Genomic DNA, 19,695 nt, shown 5'->3' with positions numbered 1-19,695 from the left:
CACCTTTTCGTTTCCCTCCTCCTTCTTTTCTACTTTCCTCAACATCTGCCTTAACCTAATTCCTGGATTCCTGGATAACACTCTACTCTGGTACTCTTTCTTTCACACACTTTCCCGACATGTCTAACGATAGAAACTCACATACCACACACAACACTATCCTCCACTACAATAACATACAGTTTTCAATAGACTACAGATGCCGCCCACCCTCGATGGAGGGTCTGCCTTATGAGGGCTGCCCCAGGCCATAAATAGCCTACAAAAATTATTATTTATTGTCACCAATGAAGCTGAAATATGGACTATTAAGAAGGCTGACCACTACAGTCTTCGACGTTATCTTGAATACATGTACTTGTCAGTAGAGATCATTATGAAACTTATATCATATAATATTAAAGGCAACCAGGCACTTAAGTCTTGATGTCATGGAAATATGGTGCTATAGATGGCTGCTTCAAACACCCTGGACAAAACTTCACAGCAGTGAATCAGTATTTTGGCAGCTTAGACCAGTATGTGCCAGCAATACCTTGGATACTTCGGCCACATAGCCAGAAAACATGAGGTGTTGAAGTCCCTTTTTGTAGAGAGAAAAGTTGATGTCCGTTGACCAAAAGGGTGAATGCCAACTCGATGGTGGACCAAATTAAGAATCTGATTGGAGGGAACATGTATGGAGTCTTCTATCTCTCCCAGGACTCAGACAGTCTGACTCGTTGGCTGAATGGTCAGCATACTGGCCTTCGGTTCAGAGGGTCCCGGGTTCGATTCCTGGCCAGGTCAGGGACTTTAACCTTCATTGGTTAATTCCAGTGGCCCGGGGGCTGGGTGTTTGTGCTGTCCCCAACATCCCTGCAACTCACACACCACACATAACACTATCCTCCATCACAATAACACGCAGTTACCGACACATGGCAGATTCTGCCCACCTCATCGAAGGGTCTGTCTTACTAGGGCTGCACTCGGCTAGAAATAGCCACAAAATATTATTATTTTAGGACTCAGACACATGGAAATGAATAATACAACTTGCTGTGTGATGCCACCATACTCTTTTGGAGAGTTGCACTGAGACGAGAGTAGTGGTGATTATTGTCTTAAGAGGAAATACAACTGGGTAACCATTCTCTGTTAAAACTGTATGGAAGAGGTCCAACACTTCAAAGAATGAAGGTATCAGCAAAAGAAAGACAAAGGCCATGAAGGGTATGAAAATGAAAGACTACCTAGGCCTCGCAAACCTAATGTCATCGGGGTTGGGAAAGAACAAGAGTTCACCAAGGGACGTCGGTTGGAAAGATAAAAATTAGGAACTCGACACGAATAAATGGAAGCAATGTCAAACTCAGCTAGTGGAACCATGATCTCCTTTTCAGTCACCTCTTATGACAGACAGGGAGCACCATGGATATATTCTACCACCCCCACCCACAAGGGAATGAATTGCCAATACCATTCCATATGAGCACTGTGGAGAGGTTTGGAATTTAACTCAAGGTTTTGGCACATAATTTCATGATTAAGAATTATACACCACCACATTCCTACATAGCTGGCCAATACTCCGATGGTGAAATTGTATTCCATTGGCTAGACTTGAAGCAAATAACCACAGTGCCAGACCATAAAGGCCTGATGCCTTAATGATGACGGCCATCGGGCAGACCTCTGAAGAACACTAAATGATAAAGTTTATAAGAATCTGAACACTTAAGACGAACTGAAGGAGTAGGCTATGTCCTGACTTTGATTTCCACCCTCTCCCTACTTCATTATCATCATACACACCCAGATGTATAGACATCAACTAGAAAGAACTACACCCGGCCTCTCTAGAGGCCATGTGATATAACATTATTGTTGCTATCACCAACTCGCAGACTCTCTAACATCTTAAGTTAACCTGTTATAATTTGAATATGCCCAAATACAGTTTTGAATTATAGTGTAGTTTATTTTATTACAGTAGAACCTCAATTATATGTTTCTGGAAACTATGTTTTCCCGGATTATTCATTCAAATTACGTGGTCCCACAAGCATCCTAATTAAATCACGTTGTAAATATCATGCATTATTCATTCCTTGAAGAAATGAATTCCTGGATCAACCGTCCAGAAATTTCAGCCCCATCAACGCTAAATCCTCGTTCAAGCATTTTTGCAAGAAACTATAGCTCATGAAAGGACGGCTACGGTATACTTATGGATCTCGGTGTTAAGGTCGCATCGTTGCAATAATTAGAGCAAGTACTGTACTGAAATAGTGATCGGCGGTGATTTTGCTTGATGGACCCACGGTGTAGGGTAGTGTGCCTAACTTTTACCCAGAGGCCCCGCGTTCAATTCCCAGCCAGGTCAAGGATTTTTACCTCGATCTGAGGGCTGGTTTGAGGTCCACTCAGCCTACATGATTACAATTAAGGAGCTATCTGACGGTGAGATGGCGGCCCCGGTCTAGAAACCCAATCGAATTGGAGTTCTTCAGCATGAATAAAATTATTTATAGCCTAGGTTTTAATGCCTCATTTCCTGACTTTACATACCGATTTTCATTCAATTCTCTTCAGTCATTTTCCCGTGATGTGTGAACATACAGAGACGGACAGACAGACAGACAGACAGACAGAGTAGACGGAAAATTAAAAAGTGCTTTTCCTTGTTACTGGGGACACGACCAATACAGAAATACCATTCCTTTTAAATTCTGAGCAATGTACAGGCAATTCTTATTTTATAAACCGTATATAGATTATGATCTTTTCTACTTTTAAAACCTCCATTCAAGCTTATTCGTCTACTAATGTCATTCCATGCTATCTCTCCACTAACAGCTTGGAACATACCGTTTAGTTAAACAGCTCATCTCCTTACTCCTATGTCTTCCCAGCCCAAAGTTTTCAATATTTTTGGAACACTAGTCATTTGTCAGAAATTGTGTCACTTTCCTTTAGATCTTTTCTAATTCTCAAATAAAGTAATCCTGGTGAGGGTCTCATACACTGGAACTATACTCTGATTGGGGTTTTACCAGAGTCTAATGTTCCCTCTTTCACATCCTTACTACAACCCCTAAATACCCTCATAACCAAATGAAGAGAACAGTAACCTTCACTTACAATCCTGTTAATGTGATTATCCCAATTAAAGTAATACAGTAAAGTGATCTCATTCCTATTTATGTTCTCATCTTTCCATGTATGACAAAAAAGCAGATATTGTTAACTCAAGTCTTTATTTGCTGCATATATTATGTACACATTTACTTCAGTTAAATCTTTTTTGTCTGATTGTTTCAGGATTATGGGCACCTGACGGCCAGAGTGCCCGTTTTGGCTATGACTTCTGGTACCAACCTTACTTCGATATTCTGGTGTCCAGTGAGTGGGCTGCTCCCAAGTCCTTCTCTAAGGGTTTCATTCCTGCTGATAGCCAAAATACCAGTAAGTGATATACATACTATTACTCCAGTTGTTTTTGTGGCTCTACCTCATATCTTTATAATAATGAACACACAACGTAGGCTATGGTTTGTACACATTAAAATAAAATTGGAGGGATATGATTGATGATGTTGATGATACAGTATTTAATTAGCTAAGTAGTGGCCCTAGCATTTGCCTGATGTGAAAATGGGAAACTGTGGAAAATTATCCTCAGAGCTTCAATCGGTTGAGTTCGAACCCACCACCTTCCAAGTGTAGGATTATAGCTACAGACCTGTCTGCACGGCCAATATGCTTTATTATTTTTTATTATTAGTAGTAGACTCTTTTGTCATAGAGCATTTAATTTGCAAGGCAGCTTCCATGGCCTTAATTAAGGTAAAACCCCAATGTTTGCTTAGTGTGAAATTAAGAAACCATGGAAAACTAATCATTGGAGTCTTCTGTTGATGAGATTCAAACCCACCCCCATCCCAGCTGTAGAATAATTACAGCTATAGACCTGTCTGCATAGCCAACTCACTTGGTTGAAAGTGAACTGTGTGGAGTAAAAATACTAAGAGGAGGGTAGGGCATGAATATAAGAGATTAAAGCAGTATTATATACTACTACAGTATATATATATATACACTAAATTGCCAAAAATCGTTGGAAGGCACTGAATGTGATGTTAATAATGAGATGCTCTTCCGCAAGTCCTCAAAACTATGACAATACGGTGAGGTATCAACTCTACAAGGTGTTGGAATCGTTCTGGAGGGATCTAACCCCACGCATCTTGCACTGCTACCCACAATTGGTCTTGTGTAGTTGGTTCATAGAGAGTACACCAGCATCGACAGCATCCTATAAATGCTCGATTGGTTTAAGATTGGAGGATTTGGAAGGCCAATCCATGGTCGTATCTTCACAGGAGTGTTCCTCCAACCACCTGCGTGCCATGACAGAGTGGGGGGGACAGCGCATTCTCCTGTTGAAACATGGCATCTTCATTAAGGTACTCTAGGGCCAGAAATGGATGCAGATTGTCTGAAAGAATGTCCTCATAATGTGCACCTATCTGCGCTCCCTGCAGCCGGACAATAGGGCCTAATTGTGACCATGAGAACACTGCCCAGACCAGAACTGAGCCACCTCTCACCTGGACACAACCTTGTTGACACACAGGATCCATAGCTTCATGGGGCATACACCACACTCTCACGCGCCCATCAGCTCAATACAACTGGAACTGGGATTCATCGGATCATACCACATGCCGCCACTGTTCCATGGTCCATTGCTGGTGTTTGCCGGCCCATGCACGTTGTTGAGCTCTGTGTCGAGGTGTCAGCAAAGGGACATAAGTTGGGTTGTCGCCATAAGACTTATCTGTGTCGGTGCGACGTAAAGCAAATAGGAACAACAAAAACATAAGTTGGTCATTGGCTAGTGAAGCCTGTGTGCTGCAGTTACCTCCTTACAGTCCTGGTAGAAATGGGTTCCTGACTCCCACCATTCAACTGGGCAGTGATCTGACTTACAGTAGCCCGTCAAGCGCCCAGTATGGTTCTGCAGAGGCAACGAGTCTGTTTGTTAAACACCTGTCGTCTTCCCGTGTGGGAGTTTACACAAGTGGTAACATTCTCTCTGTGATATTGAAGATCCACCCTCGACTCTGTTGACCTCGGAAACCTGAATTTGCGTGTAATCTCCACAGTGCTATGACCCATGCGCCAATGATTATCCCACGTTCAATGTCTGTTAACCTGGATCCGCCCAAGATTGAATTTTTTGAGAATAAATTTGTAGCTTTTAGCGTTGGATACGGTGCGCGCGGTTTCAATAATAAGAGTCCAAGAAGACTGTGTAGTTTGCCGTGCCATATATGGCACGCTGGGCGGATTCAGGTTAACTCGCGACGTGTTGCCATCTTCACGACACTGGTGTCTGTGACAGACTGCTCAGCTATGCCACTGCTAGGAGTGGCTCAGGGGTCATACATGGCACATTTTTTTAATGGGACACCCCTTCCTGTGACTTCTGGTCACTCACTGTATATATTTTACAATTTGCTTTATGTCACACCAACACAGATAGGTCTTATGGCAGTGATAGGATAGGAAACGGCTAGAAATGGGAAAGAAGTGACTGTGGCCTTAATTAACCCCTCAGCACAGTGTATTTAAATGCCCAATTGCCTTTGTGCTGAGGGATGAGTTCTGAGCGTGGTGTTTAAACTTTGTCATATTCGTGCAAGGCTTTATTCAAAACAACACAACTTTGGGTACTACTGTACGGATTTCAATAAAATTTTCACATAAATGTTTACAAAACTCCACTCATTTGGAAAATATAGTGCTATCTTTCCTTAATTGTTGAGTTTGGTGTGGAACATCTTGAAGCATCCCACAACGCAGAGACCCGCTTCGCAGTCTGGACACCAAAACACTGTCTCTCTCTGAATTTTATGTTTGTAGCACACGACACATCGTTTGGTTGGCCTACCCTTTCCCTCTGCTGGTGGGATTCAGAGAAATGCCTTTCAGTGAGATGGGCACATTTTTGTCTGAAGAATGACGTCCAGACACTTTTCTTTCAAATGAACCTGAATGTTCCACAAGCAGTGCCTGGACGACATACACCCTAAATTTCAAATGATCTATTCTAGTTTTGGGTGAATTTCTGCAGCAAATGATCATTGCGTTTAGACTTGCAACATTCATTAACCTCCTGAATAACCTCCTGTACCACTTGGTCATCTTCTTCCTTTCTAAAAGATAGCCATAAAGTAGCTGATCTTTCAGATCGACTCCCCCCCCCATGTGATCATTATAGTCGGCAATAGAAACAGGCTTTACTTTTTCCTTACCACACTTTGTTTTCTTTGTGACAGTTTCTGCCTCATGGAATGTAGAATTAATTGTGACATCTTTCTTATCACGCCACTTTAGGACGGAAACCTAGTCAGAATGCCGAGCTATAATTTCCCCCTTCTTTAGTTTTGCGCTGATCACATCTTTCAGGACATCCTTTCTGTTGAGACGCAAAGTTCCTACGCAGTCAATTTTCATTGATTTTAACTTATGAGCCAAAGCAGGTGAATTATAAAAATGGTCCATCCACAACGTGTACCCTTTGTTGAGAAGTGGCTCAACAAGCGATAAAGCAATAGCATAAGTTTTTGCTGTGTCTGTTGATGTGTGTGTTGTTTCCAACACGGTATCTTTGTCTGTGTATATTATAAATTATCAAAGATAGCCTGAACTTGACTCACATAATTCATACAATTTTATGCCAAATTTTGTGGATTCTAGAGGTATATTTTGCCCAAAAGACAACCTACCCTGCCATAGGATTAGTGACTCATCAACTGTGATGTTCTGTTCTGGTATGTACAAAGTCTGGAACTTATTTTTTAGGTAGCACATAATCAGATAAAGGTTGAAAAATTTGGAGGGTCCCTGATATGTATCAACCACCTCATTGTTGAAATGCATAAAATTACTAATTCGCTAACTCGTCCGAAAAGATTATCTTAAAAACTTTCACACCATCACATTCCCCAACTGCTTCATTCTGAAGTCCTGGGTTCTCTATAAACTGTTCTATTTGACCCACATAATTAGACATGTTTTCCCATTGAAATGTATTAGAGCTGACATGTACATTGTCAATCTGCATGCTGTCACTCATTTCAGATTCCGAACCGAAGACTTTGCGTAGAGATATCATCCACATCACTCAAATCACTATCTGAATCTAACAAACTTTTGTCAGAACCATTCAACTGTTCCAAAACATCCTCTATTTCCACGCTCGATAACCCGCACTTGCTTGTAGAAGCCATCTCCACTTACGACCGACGGAATGCAAGACAGCGTGTGATAAGGAAAAAGGACGGCAAAAGACAGTCTCAAGAGAGCCCTGAATAGATAACATTTATTATTCTGTTGACAGTCAAGTTCTTCCCCAAGAGGAAATGAAAGTATAATGCAAGAAGTGTGCATAGTAGTTGCCAGATAGATGACAAAAACAGTGCTTGCCCCTGGTGGCAGAGATAAACATTCCTTGGAATATCACTCGAATATCAGTGACAAAACACTATTGAAATAGGGATCAAGGTATATCGTTCGAAAGCCTACACCTTTTGCTTCAAGGAGAAATGAGTTAATACAAACTGCTTCAATCGTAACCACTAGATCGCAGTACAGTACACGTGTGTACCGTGCGAGCAGTGCTCGTCACTCCACTGCACGTGACGTTCACTGCACGACGAGCAGTACTCAGCACTCCACACTGACAGGTTAAGGTACAGCCCCAGCATTTGACTGGTGAGTAAATGGTAAACCATGGAAAACAGTCTTCAGGGCTCTTGACAATGGGTTTCAAACCCAGTACATCTTCAATGCAAGCTGACAGCTTTGTAACCCAAACGGCTTAACCATTTGCTTAGTGCTACAATAATTAGATGAGATTGTAGAGTTAGTAGAGACCTGAAAGACAGAGAGACCTATATGAAGCAAGTTTATGAATTAATACTCAAAGACAATCATCATCGCAATATTTTTATTTTATTTTTTTTCCTTATCCAGATACAGCCGGCTAGGACCTGAAATGTTTCCCTGCCACTTTACTCTTATCCTTTCACTATACCTCATCTTTCACCTTTGTCCAGTTCTGGTCCTATTTCTTCTTAACCAGGTCCATCCATTGTAATCTGCTTCTTTTCAGTCTCTCCTTTTCTTACATTTGTAATTACAGTTTTGGGATTCTTTCTTTACTCATCCATTTAATATATCAAAATGAACTGAAACTATATTTCTGTTTTATTTAGCCTTTTCACCTTTGATTCTTTCCATATGTCTTAACTTCTCAGTAACTCCCCTTTGTCTAGTATGGCACACTTTTCAGAAATATAATTTCTGCGACCTGTATTTGAATATCATCCTTCTTTGTTCTAGCCAGATCTTAACTGACTATGACATAATATTATTTGCACACTATTTCTTTAGTGTTTATTTTTACTTCCCCCATATACAAAATTCCTTCTTAACCAACAGAAAACACTCTCAAATTGAATCATCCTCCTTATTTCCATATCCAGTCTTGAATTCTCCATTCAGTCACTTTCTAAATAGTAGAATAGTTTCCTTTCTCTATCATTACACACGTTGTCACTTCAGAATTGAAATTGCTATCTCATTTCTCAACGATTTTGATATCTTTGACTTGGATCATTATTGATCCTTTTTCTTATCTCTTTCATGCTATCCTTTCATTATCCTTAATTTCTCCACACTCTCGTTCCAAATTGTTCATTCTTCTCGTTTAGTTCACCAAGTTTTCTTTTAATTCTCTCACGTCCTCTCTCAAATCACAATATCGAGCATAGGAGAGCATGCTATATGAAGCATCTTTATAGATATGCCTGCTACCTCTCTTGATATGCTTCTCTTCAGATCAGCACATGTGTAAATATTCCCCTGATACACCCTGTCATTACAGATTGCTCCACAACCAGAAATCGCAAGCATTCAGGTCGGATGGTCAGGGTGACCAAGCATGTGGAAACAATCAGCTAGGAATTCAGTCCTCACCAAATGTGTTACAGAGATGCTCTTGATATGGATGAGTGATTTGTAGCAGAGTCCCATTGTGCATAAAAACAGTAATGTCCAATGCATCTCTCTCCTATAGTACCCTGTGTGTGAAGGCAGTAGAATAACACACACAGTATCCCCTGTCTATCATAAGAGGCGACTAAGAGGTTCCGTGGGGATCTTAACTTGGGAGCTTGGGTTGAGCGACCACGGGGCCCTTAGCTGAGTCATGACATTGATTCCACTTACTTGTGCCAGGCTTCTCACTTTTATCTATCCTATCCGATCTCCCTTAGTCAACTCTTGTTCTTTTCCCACCCTGACGCTATTAGGTTGCAAGGCCTTTCATTTTCACGTCCGTTGTGGCCCTTGTCTTTCTTTGGCTGATATCTTCATTTTCTAAGTGCCGGACCACCATTTCTTCTCTCCAATTAATTATATATAGAGGATGGTTGCCCAGTTGTACTTCATCTTAAAACAGTAATCACCACCACCTACCTCTCTCCTTTCGGCCAAGCATCGCATGTTGGCGAAGCACATTGCAGAAACATTGACCAGTCTCAGTGCACATCCTTGGACCTTGAGTGCCATCCTCTTCGAAGAACAATGGACTAATGATGAAAATGGATGTGAAACCACACCACACAGTCACATGTTCACTATGCTGAGGCATTTCATACACAAGGATTGGAGGTGATAATCTCCACACTTGGCAGTTCTGTGTATTCACCACATCTGTAAGCATAAAATGTGCTTCATCACTCCTTAAAATAGTCTAAGCCCAGGTCTCATCCATTTCAACCCCTGCAAGGGAACAAAGAGCAAAGTGAACATGTTGCTCTGCATCCTGTTTTGTCAGCTGCCATGCATTAGAATCTGGTATGGATACCATTTCAGAATGGTTCGAAGTAGCTTCCGAATAGTGGACCATGGAATGTTCAGCTGCCATGACACAGCTCACGCACTGCTTGATGAGCGGGGTTTGTCACACAGCGTTGTCTTCTACAGCAACAGAAATTTCTTCAGCTTGCTCTGGTGCAACCCATCACTGGCCTCTTCCTAGAGCCACACCCAACTCTCCAGTTTCTAACTATTTCATCATGTTCCGAAATTCAGGTGTAGAAAGAGGGACCCTCCGCAGCCCTTTCATCCAGCGATATTCTCGAAGTGTAGACACTGTGTTGTTATTTTGATCAGCAATATTCTCCAATAACACCATATTCTTCTTGTCTAAACACATGTTGATTGTTTGCTGTTTGCACTGTTTATTTGTCTCTGTGGCTATCAATACCTGGTGGGTAATCATGGTATTGATGGATTCGGTTAACCCTGCGCATACTTTGGACATTATTCCTTCCTTGTGTGGTACCTGTACTATAACCCGGTTCCTGTCTAGCGTGAGTTATGTAGGAAAAGTTTAATTATGACCATCCAATTAATTTCCATCAGTCCAATTTGAATTTCAAACTATGCTGTTTTATCCATTTACTTGAACAAGTGCTATATTTAAAATGCATCACTTCTACTATATTTATTGTTCCTTTTGTACTGTATACAGCAAAACAAGTGACACTGAAATATTATTTACCAGTAATTGCACTGGGATACTGTGTGTTCAAGATGTGAACTATCATGTGCCACATATTGTTCATAATATTTCTGAATAATATTGAACATGTTGATAAACAAATGTTGCTGTAAGAATGCAAAAAGTGACTATCTTCTCGAGTAATTTAGGAATATTTGTAGGTGGGTTATACGTCTTGAAAACTGATTCTTTTAGCATGCTTCTATCTGTAGGAATATGGGACTTACAAGATCCAGGGAGCAGAAAGGCTGTGTAAATGGAGTCCCATGAGAAAGTGGGAATCTCCAAAGTGATGCAACACTAAGAATAACACCTAAAACACTATATGTATCTGGAAAAATTAAAATAATGTGCATTGTTATATTTAGTGTTCGACAGACTGAAAAGCTTTAAAATTATGTTAACTGAGTCACCACTGAAAAGTATGGCCTCCTCCTTAACAAATCTCCAATGTGTCATTGCAGAAGGGTAAAGAACTCCCCCACAGTTTGGGTTGTAGCTCCATCTTGCTGCATCAATTGTCGTTGGAGGCATAAGTTTCTGGTGCAATAAAAATGGTGCAATCTCACATGAATGGGATAATAATGAGGTCTCTGTAGATGACCTGGTCCACCAAATTTGGATTCTGTGCAGCATCGTTGATGAAATAAGGACCCAGTATGCCATGACCAGACATGTAACGCCTGCTGGAGAAATCGTCCATGATTCTTGTTTGTGGTGACTGTTTTTGAGGACCTGTTGTCTCCTTGCGTTGATATAAGACTGATCCTGTACTGTATGATGGAAATTGTCAATGACAGCTAGATGGAAATTGTCAATGACAGCTAACATTCTTTTGTTATTTGGTGCCTCCTTATAAAATTGCTCCTCAGATTGCTCTTTAACAACTAGCAAACTTGGCCCATTCTGATGCCCCATTCTGTATGACCTGAAATAATGTTCCGAGATAAACAATTCTTCCTCTGCTGTGAAAACCATAATTGCTGAAATCAACACTACACTGAATTCACAATATATCAAACTATTCTATACAATAAATACTGTATTTCTCCAAATCCAAGATGACTTTTTTTCTGCGAATTTCATATGAAAAATCACGGGTGAACTTGGATTCGCAAGGTAACAGTCATCGCTGGCAACTACCACGGTAACCATGCTGCTTCCCTTCATCACCACCATCCCCTCTGCCTCCCCAACTTGTGTGCAAAAAGCTCTACCTTCAATGAGTGAAGACAGAATGACATTCTACTAGCCTCTATAAAAACTTTTCTCAAATCTGCAGAATGGCATCAAAACATTAGGCCTACTTTCTTGAGCTAATTGCAAGGTTGAACTTAATGGACAGTACTGTACTTCTGAGCCAAATTGAAATAGCAAGGATGCAACCCTTAGAATTCTTAGAAAGGCCACGGTTACTCAGTGATAGAGATATAACGCATCTGCTGTACCTGACGCTTAGTAAAAGTAACCGTTTTATAGACAGCAGAAATATTTCTGCGATGAATCATCGTAGACACATGGATCAGGTATTGCCAGCAGATTTTCAACGGATTGTCATCAATATTATGATGCCAATTTTAAGTTAATGGTAATTAAACACACGTAAATGAAGAATAATTGTGTAGCCGCAAGAAAATACGGCATAACTAAAGCCAATGTTCGGTGTTAGCGTGATTTCAAAGATAGCTTAAAAATGCATACTGTACAAAAATTGCATTCAGTGGCCAGCAACAAGGATGCTTTACTGAAGTCGAAGATGAAATTGTGGGCTATGTGCGCGATGAGCACAAGGGCAGAATAGCCATATCACGGCGTACAAAACTCATTAAGCTTCGACGTATGTGTCTTTATTATACTATACAGTACATTGTGAGCCGCTGAACCGGCCAAAGCCGGCAAATTAAAACAAACATCTAGCGGAGCCGTTGTTGTACCTGATGCTTAATAAGACTTTTATAAACAACAGGAATACTTCCATGATGGATCATCATATTGTAGAGACGCGTGGAAACAGAATTGCTGGCAAATTTCCAACAGGTACTCTTTGATGTTATGATGCCAATTTATAATTAATGGTTATTAAAAATGCAGAAATAAAGAATAATTGTGTAGCCACAAGAAAATACTTCATAAATAAACAATGTTCGGCACTGACATGAAGACAAAAGGTAGTCTAAAAATGCGTACTGTACAAGTCAGTATCAGATACTTCTAATGAAAATGATTAGGGAAGTAGGTAGGATTTACATGGTACTTATCTGTGTTAATTTTATTTCTCAAATTAAATTTGAAATTTGTTATAAATAAAATTATCATTTCACAAAGCACTTTTTAAGCCTGATTTAATTTTTTTGAAGGAGAAGTTGGGGGGTCATCTTGGATTTGGAGACATATAGTACCTTGTTGCTAGGGAAGCATAGACAGCAGGTGAGGAAGTATTTCTGTGTTGTTGTAATGCATACTGTAATACTTTTTGGTTTTAGATGCTACCAAACTTTTGCTCTGAAGATACTATTATTGATCTCTCCTAAAAGTATGGCTTCCTCCTTAACAAATCTTCAATCAATCTTCAGACAATCAATATAACTTCTTTCTCATATTCCCAATGTATTTTCTAAACAGGGTAGTTGGAAACGACATGAACCAGGTACATGAGTGTTAGAGGGTTTGTCATGCTGATAAATAATTTTAAAGAAATAATTTGAAATCTTGCACTGTTGCCATTTGATCAGCTGCTCAAATTAGCCAATCAGATTGCTTCATGAATTCAAATGGGCTTTATGTGATGGTGTTGCTAAATCTGTACATGAATTAAGAACAGTTAGTACACTAGTCTGTTGACCAGGTAGTTGCAAGCTTCTAAAATGAATTAATTCTTGTATTCTCACTACATTTATTTTGTAGTATAAATTATATGGATAAAAATAAAAGCTATAGCAAAGGAGGATTTTGAAAGTTGAAGGTGCTATATAATTAGGGGCTGCCTGGCCAAGGTGGTAAAGGTGTGCTCGGTTCGCCCGGAAGTACGTGGATTTGAATCCCCGTCAGGAAGTCGTAAAAATTTAAGAAATGAGATTTCCACTTCCAGAGGTGCATATGGCCCTGAGGTTCACTCAGCCTACACCAAAAATGAGTACCAGGTTGATTCCAGGGGGGCAAAGGCGGCCGGGCGTAGAGCTAACCACTCTACCCCTTCAAGTGCCGAGGTTACATATAGTGGAAGCCTTTACCTTCCACCCCTCCAAGGGCCTTCATGGCCTGTATGGAGATGACTTTTGACTTTTGCTATAATTACTTTGGAACTATCTTGCCATCTGTAACATCTAACTCCTAATATGGAATGAACATCCTGCTGATAGTAACATAAGGTGTACCCTTTCTTTTTTTTCTTTTTTTTTTTTTCCCACGTTTAGGTCATTTATTTCCCTCATCTCCTATTTCAGATATCTATGGTAGATCCCTGAATTTCTACTCCTGGTCTGACAGGAAATTACTCCAAACCATAAACCTTGAGGACCAGGGAATAGCACCTCTTGAAATTCGCTTCTTGCACGATCCAAAGCAACCGCAAGGGTTTGTGGGATGTGCGCTGAGTTCCACAATCTTCCGGTAAGTACTTCTTCCTGTAGAATGATACAATAATAGTTTAAGATATCACTAAATTAAACTATACATAAACATTCAATCCAATGAACTTGTCCATTCAAATCATGTTTATCCAAAGATCTGGAGTTTTCTGTCTGCAGACAGATTTCTCTTTCACTATCCTAGGCTTAGAGATACTTAGTTCACTGCAGGTCTGTATCATCCAAAATATCCCTGGAATACCTGCACATCCCAGCTGATTTCTGGAATTCAAAGTCAGTTATGATATAGCCTGTTATGAATCTGGTGCTTCTACCCTCCCATATGTAGCAGTGAATTGCCTTGGGCTTGAAGAATGTTTTTTTTTTTTTTTTAACTGTTAATCCCATATTAGCACAGAGGATAGTAAACACTTCCCCTTCTTTTTAGCATCCATATCTTTCCCACATTTACCCAATAACTTGTCATATCTGTTCTATTGCCAACTCTCACATCAAAATCGCCCTGTAGCACTATCCTATCCTTGCTGGTGACCCTAACTATGTTGTCACTCAGTGCTTCATAAAACTTGTCAGTTTTATTCTCTTATGCACCCTCACATGGTGAGTAGACTCAGAAAATTCTTGTCCTAATTCCTCCAGCTGCTACATTTACTTCTATCGTTCGCTCATTTATGTACCTAACAGTATTCCTGATGAACAGTCCTACCCTACACTCAACCCTTCCCCTTTTTAACATCTGTTAAGAATACTTATCTCCTGTCTCTTCATTATTATCTCCCCTTACATGAATATCACTAACTCCTAACACATCCAGATGTATCCTCTTTGCTGACTCAACCAGTTCTACTTTCTGTCTTTCTTTCTTCCACGGGGCTCATTAATATGGATAGCTCCCTATCAATTTTCATTTTGTTCACCAGGTTTTTTTTCTCAAGGAGTCCCTTGCCTTTGAAGTGAAGGTGGAACTCTGTTACTCCTGCTTAAAACTTTCTGAGTGTGCTTGGTAAAAATTCTGTGAAGCAGGGTGTTACCTTACTTACATATAGTTCCAATGAGAATCTCTCCTCCAACAGATTAGGGATGACCGGTTGACTGTATAATCCTAGCCATCTGAGCGCAAGGAGAACCATGACTCAGAATGTGTCCGAGATGCCCACTCCTATTCCATCGTAACTGGTATCCCAACTTTCAAGACCCCTTACAAGGCCATTTACCAACGTCTTAATAAGTCTTGACTGTCTGGAAGGATGGTGCTTTCGTCAACGGCTCTCAGTGCATCTGCTGAAGAGCGAGAGGGCCCAAAAAGTTCCTTTAGGTTGTCGTAGAAATTCTGAAGGTCTCTGGTATCTTACATCAGCATGACATTTCATCTTAAGCTCTTGGAAATGTGCTTTCTTCAGTTCAGAGGAAGGGTCTTGTGTAAGGGATAAGTATGCTTCCCTTTTTTTACTGATTAGTTTCAGAATGTTTTCATTATTATCATCAAACCAGTCATTTCTCTTCCTTTTCTCATAGACAAATGTTTTTTCAGCTGAATCTTTAATAATAGTTTGAAGAGTGGCCAATTCCAACTCTACATCTTTGGTATTTATCAATAGTTTCATTTTGAAGTTTGGAGGTATTAAACTTCTTCCTTGAAGGGTTTGTGAAATGAATATATGGTTTCTGGTGCACCAAAATTCTGAGCCGGCTGATAAGAAGTCTATGATCCATCCAACAGTCGTTGATGTTTCTAGCTGTCTTTGTGATGAGGACATCTTTCTTGTCGCATTGTTGAGTTATGACATAATCAATGAGATGACAGTGTTTTGAATGTGAGTGCATCCATGTAGTCTTGTATCTGGTTGGTAAACAGAATTGTGTGTTGGTGATGAAGAGTTCATGCTCAGCACAGAGGCCAAAAAAGAAGTAACAATTTTGTATGCCTTGACTGCCCATGATTTTACCCCATAGTTGATTATCTCGACCCACTCTAGCATTTAAGTCACCAAGTAATAATTTATCTATGGTGGGCACTTTGAAAAGTATTGTATTCAGTTGATGGTAAAATTGATTCTTAGAATTTTCAGAGCTGTCTAAAGCAGAGATGAGTGTGATGAATTTATCTACAGAGAGTGGTATGCGGAGGGTCTAAGCATGTAGGATGTTAAAAGGTTTGTTTTTTTCCACCTATTCAATACATATAAATTTTATAATTTAGGAATTTATTGTAGATTCAACTTGAGACATGTTTCGCCCTTCATTGAGGGCATCATCAGTCAAAATATCACCTCAAGGTAAAAAATCAGGTAACTGGTTAGTAGTAGACATGTACAAATTAATACATATTATTAACAACATACAAAAATTAAGTATGGGAAATAGTTGCACAAAAGTGATGGTTGAACATGTAGGTTTATAGATGAAAGGTCAGCACCAATGCCTAAAATTAACATAGTAGAGTTCTGCAGTGGTGCTCTGGAGAAACAGTTGACGCAATCATATGATAATAAAAAGTTAAAAATATTTACATTATAACAATTAAGGGAGAAAAGGTGTAGTGTTTGGCGTCAATGTTTTTAACCTACAATTGATGTCAAAGGTTGGTAACTATACAGTATTTACATTGTTCTATTGAACAGTTGAGAAAAAGTTTTAAAAAATATTTACATTTAACATTCAGCGTAAATGTTTGTAAATAAAAACTAATGTCAATGGTTGGTAACTATATAGTGATTACATTATCTAATTGAATAGTTGAGAATTTACAATTGAATACATATTTGCACAAGAGCAGTTGGTGCGCAAGGATAAAATATTTTTAGTACCAAGTGCGTCCTGATGTTTTAGAGGTTGGAAGAAGGAAATAGCATTGACATTTCAGAAATATGTAGAGCAGCTCTCCACTCCTCCCGCCGCCATTGCTAACCGTATGTGCGTATTACCGACTAAGCCTCATTCATAGTCCACCAATTCTCATCAACAATTACCTCTCAGCGACACAACAGGTACGTAACATAACATTCACTCTTCATTACTTACCATAAACCTTTCTTACACACCAACTAATACTATTAACATCTCAATTACAGATAGCTTCCACTTCATACAATACAACTTTCAACAACTCGCCGGAACCCAGCGCACATCGGCACAAATATGGCGTGCCACTACGGCTCCTCTTCGCAGTCAGAATAAGAAGATGCCTCACCCCAGCTTTAACGCTCTGACTCTGCAGTTGCCGTATACTTTCTAATTTCTCCGCAGCAGTCCACAACACAAGCAACTCTATTCTATCTCACCAGACCAGTAAAGAACAACAACTTCATCCCGTAGTCCGCCTTACTTTATTCCACGGAACAATATCATTTTGTCTCACCGGCATTTCACACCGATGTCTTCACATCACAACCGATGCTACAGAAGTCAACTAAAAGATTAAGCGGAAGTCTCAACCCGCAACATTTTTCCTAATTAGCAATTACCCACTATTAACTGTCACCATTGTTGCCGTTCAAACGCACGGATTACCCATGAATCTCCAGCCACACTGACCAGTCTCCATCCCGATCTCGGCGCTGCAACTGGAAAACTTTCAGTTTGATGCCTAAAAAACCTCATACGGCTATGAAATTTTCCCTACCCCCGGTGATTTTTAACTAAAATAAACTGCTCTACATATTTCTGAAATGTCAATGCTATTTCCTTCTTCCAACCTCTAAAACATCAGGACGCACTTGGTACTAAAAATATTTTATCCTTGCGCACCAACTGCTCTTGTGCAAATATGTATTTAATTGTAAATTCTCAACTATTCAATTAGATAATGTAATCACTATATAGTTACCAACCATTGACATTAGTTTTTATTTACAAACATTTACGCTGAATGTTAAAGGTAAATATTTTTTAAAACTTTTTCTCAACTGTTCAATAGAACAATGTAAATACTGTATAGTTACCAACCTTTGACATCAATTGTAGGTTAAAAACATTGACGCCAAACACTACACCTTTTCTCCCTTAATTGTTATAATGTAAATATTTTTAACTTTTTATTATCATATGATTGCGTCAACTGTTTCTCCAGAGCACCACTGCAGAACTCTACTATGTTAATTTTAGGCATTGGTGCTGACCTTTCATCTATAAACCTACATGTTCAACCATCACTTTTGTGCAACTATTTCCCATACTTAATTTTTGTATGTTGTTAATAATATGTATTAATTTGTACATGTCTACTACTAACCAGTTACCTGATTTTTTACCTTGAGGTGATATTTTGACTGATGATGCCCTCAATGAAGGGCAAAACATGTCTCAAGTTGAATCTACAATAAATTCCTAAATTATAAAATTTATATGTATTGAATAGGTGGAAAAAAACAAACCTTTTAACATCCTACATTCAGTATCTTCAATACGGATAACAATGATTTTTATCACTTGCAGGGTCTAAGCATGTCTACCAGTTAAGTTTTCACCGCAAAATCCAACACCATGAATTCGATGTTCACCTTCATTTTTCCCATTCCAGAAAATGGTATAGCCTGAACTAGATTCAGTAAGCTTTCCCTTATTCAGTGATCTAATTTCACTTAAAGCAGCAACATCAGTGTTTAGCCTTGATAGCTTATGTGCAAAAAGAGCTGTTCATCTTTCAGTAAAGTCTAGTAAAGTTCTGATATTCTACAATCCTATATGCAAAGTTCTCTCATGTTTACGGCCGCAAAATTGGGGTGTCCCTCTGGGTGTGGTTTCCCAGCTGGAATCTGAGTGTGCCTACCGATGTTTAGCCCACATTTTCTAGGGCCTTCCCCATTTGGGGTGGGCAGCAGTAATTCTAAATAGGCCTGCCCAGACACAGATGCAGGATCGGATCCATGAGCAGCCACTAAGTCTCAGGAAGGCGACCATTACACATAGGCCGCCAATGTCCAGACTAGAAACTCCTGATTTCACCCTAAATCTGCTTCTACCATCCTTACTCCAGCACCATTGGACTTTATAGGAGTAGCAGGAGAAAATGCCACAAGCATGACTTTGTTTAATGTGGACCTCAACTTGCAGGGAGAAGGCCCACACACTATGATTTCAGAGCCTTTCACTGCGGCACATGTAGTATGAGACAGGCAGCAGCAAGCTCAAAAACTGCAACGGACTGCTGCAGACTCTAAATTAGTTGATTAGCGCCTTTATAGCCATTCCATCTGGCTTTATACTCTTCCACCTCCACAGCCGTTGGGAAACTATTATATTGGAAATGGATCTTCTTCTGCCTGTTTTGCCATTGGGCACATTACCTGTTCTTCTGAATGAAGCACTTGAAGTGTGTAACGAGATTGCAAATCACCAACAATCAATCTAGAAAGTTCTCTTTGAATTTCTACTATATATATCACCCCTGATGATGGGAGCCTTGTTTGTGAGAAGCAGTGCTAAATCTTGCAATGAGAGGTAAACATCAAATGTACTTACCTAGTTACTTAATAAGTTGGGCAA

General features: G+C 39.8%; 1 protein-coding gene and 1 pseudogene across 1 annotated transcript in view; one reads left to right on the top strand and one right to left on the bottom strand.

The window, feature by feature from the left end:
* The window catches only part of LOC136870567 (methanethiol oxidase), a 127,172-nt gene that overhangs the window by 81,384 nt on the left and 26,093 nt on the right, over positions 1 to 19,695 (top strand). Inside the window, exons 5-6 of the mRNA XM_067144926.2 lie at positions 3,307 to 3,450; positions 14,068 to 14,233. Coding sequence (XP_067001027.2) covers positions 3,307 to 3,450; positions 14,068 to 14,233 — 310 coding nt within the window. The remainder of the gene's footprint in view (positions 1 to 3,306; positions 3,451 to 14,067; positions 14,234 to 19,695) is intronic.
* LOC136858126 (piggyBac transposable element-derived protein 4-like) lies at positions 5,805 to 6,555 on the bottom strand (annotated as a pseudogene).

Source organism: Anabrus simplex, chromosome 1, assembly GCF_040414725.1.
Source record: "Anabrus simplex isolate iqAnaSimp1 chromosome 1, ASM4041472v1, whole genome shotgun sequence".
NCBI lineage: Eukaryota > Metazoa > Arthropoda > Insecta > Orthoptera > Tettigoniidae > Anabrus > Anabrus simplex.
This window is presented reverse-complemented; position numbering and strand designations above follow the sequence as displayed.